Consider the following 6,365-nt stretch of genomic DNA (forward strand, 5'->3'; position numbering starts at 1 on the left):
GGTATTACTCATAAACTTTTGAGTTGATTACAGCAATCTACTCTAAGTAACCAGGACTCCAAATCACTAAAAGTAGGGTATAATTTGTAGCAGCAAAGACCTATTACTCTACACCCTGGGTTTGGTTCAAGGCAGTAATTTTATCTCCTGGTTTTTACAATATTTATGCCTCTGCTGGACATGGAAATTTCTTTCAAATAAAGAAGTCACCTCTTTTCAATTTGCTGACGATCTAGGCCATTGTTTCAGTAGATTCCGACTTGAATGTTGCCATCCAAAAGTTACAAAGAAATCTTGTTCTCATTCAAAAATGGATGTTTATAAATGAAATTTTTATGAATTTTTCTAAAACAAAAGTAATGTTAATAAAAAGCCCAAACAAAAAACTACCTCGTAGATACTCAACTTTAAAATGTCACACTCGTTTGTGCCTTCATAACAACTTGTGTAGTTCCTGTTCTTGTCTAGAATTAGAATACAGTGATACAGAGAAATATTTAGGTATATTTATAGACAATAAATTTAATTTTAAAGAACATATTGAGAAGATGTTATCAAAATTAAGAATAATTAGCTATAGATTAAGACATGTAAGAAAATGTGTACCTAAACAAGTAATGTGGATTCTATATAAATCCTTATTTGAATCTTTATTGAGATACGGGATCTATTGTTTTGGATTTGCGTCTAAAACTACTCTTAAACCTACCTGTTAATTACCTGTTTTTGAAGAGTTATAAACTCTTCAAAAACAGGTAATTAAAAACATTTTTCCAGCCAACATGAACTGTAGGAATCTTTTAAATGTTGATGATTTGCATAAGTACCTACTATCCTTAAAATATTTCTTTTGTATGGATTATAGGAAAAAGATAATTACAACATATAGGTTGAAAAAGGGGTTCTGGTGGTGATCACCCCCAGAATTCACACTCATTTTAGAGTGGAATGTATATATAACGGGAGAGAGGACTACATGAAGGAAGGATTAAGTAGAACTCGGTCAATAAAAGAAAAAAATATTACAAAAGTAAGAGAAAAAACTCAAGTCACTCACAATAGGCCTAAGCCGGAAAGTTCGAGAATATCACACGATGTTACTTCAACAAGAGGAAAATCGCGACTCAAAAAACTGATACCAATCAGAGGAAAACTTTTTCCAAAGAAGGAAAACTTTTTCCAAAGAAAATGTAAACAGCATCGCCAGAGCAAAGAATTCAATCTGTGGCTGGCTTCACACCAATAAATAATAAACGCTTAATGAAGTTATTCGTAGCATTCCAGATCCCCGAAGACACCCACACACGGTCAGTAGTTTTCTAGCATCAAGGATGTTTTACAGGTAGTCAAGTGGTTATTTCTCCGGGAAGGACGTGAATTAAAAAGGCAAAAAAGGTCTCATTCTGATCCTTAAATAAAGCGGAAGTTTTCCTGAAAGATGGAGACCTCTGCTCAAAAATTTCCTTGGACAAAAACCGCGTGTTCCGTAACGTAAATCGGACATGACGTAAATTTTTTCGAGCTTTAAAAAACCAGGGAGGCCACGTAGCTGCTGGATCAACGAGATGAAGAGACTATGCAACAGATGGGGGCTGAACGACTGGGGGGAGTTGACACAACATAGAGTTCTTTGGAGGCAAGCAGTCTGGTCGGCACGGGATTCACATATTTATCCCAAATATGCCATCGGAGTGAGTGAGTGTTTAAAAAACCATATCAAAACTGAACATTGGAAATCGTGTCTCAGGTGTATTAAGATCTAAATTTTATGCTCTGGCTCGTGGTTTTAACAGAAACAGTTTATCGAATAAAATGACCTAAAAACTGACCCAAGGCCTGTGATTTTTTAAAAAGTGGTTTTTTGGCTTTTTTTTGGAAACGAAGCCGAAGTTAGGAGAATGACCCACAGAACCTAGTTGGAAATGATGAGATCTATCTACCCTGAGCCGTTGTCCAAGATGGCATAGTTGTATAGATATGTAGCAGGAATGTACACCTTGTACAAATTGTGAGTAGCAAGTTCTGTAACCAGCCTGTTAGCACCGAGGTTGACAGAAGATGTGTAATAAAATAACTCGACTTTAAAGAAAAAAATACTTTGTGAAAATTATTTTACAAACCCTTTGGCAATTAAGTATTGACACATGTCCACACAGAGTCGACCGACCGTCGACTGAACCAGTGTGGACTGCTTCGACATCATAGTTTTATCTCGTCGATCGACTCTGTTTGGACACACCTTAAAACTCATCCTAAACTCTACCAGAAGTGCTGAGGTCTTATTATCTACTATTTGATTATTTCATTCACTCACCTTCACCCATCGCAAATATAGCCACGCCGAGATTCTCAGCCGGACTAATAAACTTATCATAGGGTCGCTGGCCCCACATGTGGGCTGCACTGTTCACTAGCCACGTGACATTGAGAGTGAGTGTATAGCGGAACATGGTCGCTACAAACCAGGCGTTGAGAAAACTTTCACTCCAAGCTACCATGGGAATTACGGTGGGTAAAACGAAGCATATAACTGGCATGAGCTTCATGTAATGTCTAAAAAAAAAGAAGAAGAAGGAAGAATAGTTTTTATAAGTAGGTACTATGAATAACAATAACGTATAGTGGGGCGTGGGTCTTAACTTTTCAAGTGTACAGCATAAAGGCCAGCTTCTACAATTCATAAATTTCTTAACGTCGCTAAGCCCAGGGAGCATAAAACGCGACCACATGCGCAAACCCCCGCGAAGCCCTGGGAGCGTGACCGCAAAAGCAACCTCGAGAAGCCACGGGAGCGCGCAGGGCGACGATATGCGCAATAGAGTTACAATAGAAGCACACCCAAATAAGCATCATTCAATAGGATAAAAAAAATCATGTGATGCTCACACCAGATTTTTTTTTATATAAATACAGGGTGTTGTATTAATCGATGTCAACCCGGAAATGGCGAATACTACAGGTCAAAGGCTACAAAAAGTTCCCCGAACACTTTTTCGAAATCCCCAGAATAACGGAGAAGGTATTGCCGCAAAGGTTGTAAACTGGAGGGTCTGGGATCAACACAAGAGCCTCGGTCTTCATCAATACAGGGCATTCATAAAGTCCCCCCCACCTTAATTTTTGAACGGATGAATTTAGAAACCTGAAATATTGTATACGAGCTTATATTTACCTCTAGTTTCTTATGGGCTATGTAAAAGTTCCGGAGCTTTTTCAGGGTCGGCCCCAGGGGGGCCAACTTTAAAATCTTAAATGAGAACCCCTGTTTGTGATACATCATATCAAAGGTCTTAAAGAGCGTAGTACTTTAGTACAAGTTTGAGCTCGATCCAACAACCAGGGCCGGAGTTATGGCCTATTCAAATTTTCATTTTTCCATGTTCTCCCACCAATAGGGGAAGCACCAAAAATGGGAAATTCATATCGATTGGTGATTTGTGCTTACAATAGGTCCCACTAATAGTTGATATTGAAATTCAGCCCCAAAAATGAAATTTAGACTTCCGGCCCTGATGGCCTCCGGGGGTGAAATTGATGTTTCGAAATTTAATTTTTGTGAACGGATTTTAATATTAGTGGGTGGAGTGCTACTTTTAGTACTGTCTGACTTACGGTTGAGAAGTTGTGGGTTCGATACTTCCCTATGTCGACAAATTTCCCTTTTATTCGTGAACCGTTACCAAATAAGCAAGTGAATAGTTAATCTCATGTGATTTTTCACGCGGAATCGAATGGTGCTACTTTTAGCACTCTCTGACTTACAGTTGAGAAGTTGCGGGCTCGATACTCCCCTGTGTCAACAAATTTCCCTTTTATTTGCGAACCGTTACCAAGTAAGCAAGTGAATAGTTGATCCCATGTGATTTTTCACGCGGAATCGAATGGTGAAACTTTTAGAACTGTCCGACTTAATGTAATAGAAAGTCGTGTGATGTTCACACCATTGGCGGGAGAACATGGAAAAATGAAAATTTGAATAGGCCATAACTCCGGCCCTGGTTGTTGGATCGATCTCAAACTTGTACCAAAGTACTACGCTCTTTAAGACCTTTGATATGATGTACCTATAAAACAATAATTCCAAAATCCGTACTTATAAAAAACAGCAATAATACCTACATCTTTTATAAAAATCTAAAGAAATCTGATAGTACAAAATTAATTTCCTAACATTGGACATGAAAAAGAAAAAAATACAAGTATACATAGAAAATGATAACAAGACGATCATTTTTATCCATCTGAGTTTCAATAATGAAATTCAAAAGGATAAAGTAAAGACACAGGCCGAGTAATAATTTGACCATTAGAAATTCGTACATCAACATTACGAATTCGATTGTCTCTGCCAAGGTGAACTTTGGCCCATAACCCAGAGGTCCGTGGATCGTAACCTCGCTCTGCTACCAAAACATGTGGGGAAATGGAGTGGATGACAGTGGAAGCGTATTTGAGAGAAGAGAATTTCCCCACAGTTAGGTCCGCCGCCGCGAAATGAAATAAAAAATCCGTAATTGTATTGCACAATAGTAACAATATGTAGGTTTTTAAGAACTGCATGAAATATACAAAAATGTCCGAGAGAAAAATCTGAATGTGTCCGAAAAATTCCGAGATTCGAGCTATTAAATTCTAGACTGTCCAGAAAACTGGCCGAAAAAATAATGAACTCGCGAGAATTCGCGACAGACCCGTACCCTTATTCCCGACTTCAAACATTGGTACACCAGAAACCACGGGGAGACCACGTTCCACCTAACGCAGGCACTCTCGGGACACGGCTGTTTTCAATCATACATCCATAGAATAGGTAAGGTGGATACGCCTAAATGTCTGTTCTGTGATGGGACTGATGACCCGGAGCATACACTCTTTATCTGTGCCAGATGGTGCCGAGAAAGAGACGATGTAAATTCAATAGTGGGGGTTACAATAAGTAAAGAGAATTTAATCCAACTCATGACCAGGAATCGAGAAAATTGGGCGGTGATAGCAGACATGATCACAAAGATCATGACCATCAAAGCCAATGTCGAAAGACTATTAAGGGCTCCGAGCCAGCCTGCCCCCTCGCAGAATGGACAGACCTAGTTTTTAGGAAGATAAATGATAAAGCGGGTGGTTAAGACAGTAAATATGCGGTCTGATATGTATATGTTACAGGTATAATCTTAGTAGTACTTGTTATTTTTCCCATGTGCTAATTTAATACCTACAAATAGGCACAATGTAATTTCGTTCTCGTAAATATGCGGTCTGATATGTAAATGTTACAGGTATAATCTTAGTAGTACTTGTTATTTTTCCCATGTGCTAATTTAATACCTACAAATAGGCACAATGTAATTTCGTTCTATGTACGACTCACAGTGTCGGTTTCCAGGAAGGGGCCACGCAGCTCCAGTAGTGGGTTGTGTAATCAATATATTGCACGAGGTATGTAACCTACTATAGGTAGCAACATATTATTGTATGTTATCTAGCAAGCTGATCCTTAGTTCAATGTCTGTAGCGATAAGCAAATCTCTGCGATATGACGTCATCACAATTCATATTTCAATGTTTAGAAATTGTTATTGTTTATTGTACGATGTTTTGGTTTACTGGCCAAATCTGCCTATGCTATAAAATAAATATGTACTGAATAACTACTTGTTTATGTAACTACCGGTTTCTAGGTAAATTTTGTAGGTAGTGCATGGAAGTAATGTGCCACAGTTCCCATGCACAAAGTTTATTATGTCCGTCTTTCTTTTCTGTTCTTTGCGCTTGCTTTGTTTTAGTATTATTATTATTATTTTGTTTGTAAATGCAAGGACCTGGGGGGGGGGTAGGTTTTTAAATCATTAGTGGAACCTATTTGAAGCACAAATCACCAATCGATATTAATTTCCCATTTTTGGTGCTTCCCCTATCCGAAACATGACCAGCTATCACTTACTTCTTCTGAAACATGACCAGGTATCACTTACTACTTCTGAAACATGACCAGCTATCACTTACTTCTTCTGAAACATGACCAGGTATCACTTACTACTTCCGAAACATGACCAGGTATCACTTACTACTTCCGAAACATAACCAGCTATCACTTACTACTTCCGAAACATGACCAGCTATCACTTACTTCTTCTGAAACATGACCAGGTATCACTTACTACTTCCGAAACATGACCAGCCATCACTTACTTCTTCTGAAACATGACCAGCTATCACTTACTACTTCCGAAACATGACCAGCCATCACTTACTTCTTCTGAAACATGACCAGCTATCACTTACTACTTCCGAAACATGACCAGCCATCACTTACTTCTTCTGAAACATGACCAGCTATCACTTACTACTTCCGAAACATGACCAGC

At 38.5% G+C, this 6,365-nt stretch overlaps 1 protein-coding gene across 3 annotated transcripts in view; it reads right to left on the reverse strand.

Moving 5' to 3' along the window:
• Positions 1-6,365, reverse strand: part of LOC103512361 (acyl-CoA Delta(11) desaturase-like) — a 26,209-nt gene that overhangs the window by 11,236 nt on the left and 8,608 nt on the right. For all 3 annotated transcript variants that reach the window (XM_008477126.3, XM_008477124.3, XM_017445379.2), the window contains exon 5: positions 2,315-2,553. In XM_008477126.3, the coding sequence (XP_008475348.1) occupies positions 2,315-2,553 (239 nt within the window). The remainder of the gene's footprint in view (positions 1-2,314; positions 2,554-6,365) is intronic.

The sequence above is a fragment of the Diaphorina citri genome, unplaced genomic scaffold (genome assembly GCF_000475195.1).
Source record: "Diaphorina citri unplaced genomic scaffold, Diaci psyllid genome assembly version 1.1 scaffold830, whole genome shotgun sequence".
Classification (NCBI taxonomy): Eukaryota; Metazoa; Arthropoda; class Insecta; order Hemiptera; family Psyllidae; genus Diaphorina; species Diaphorina citri.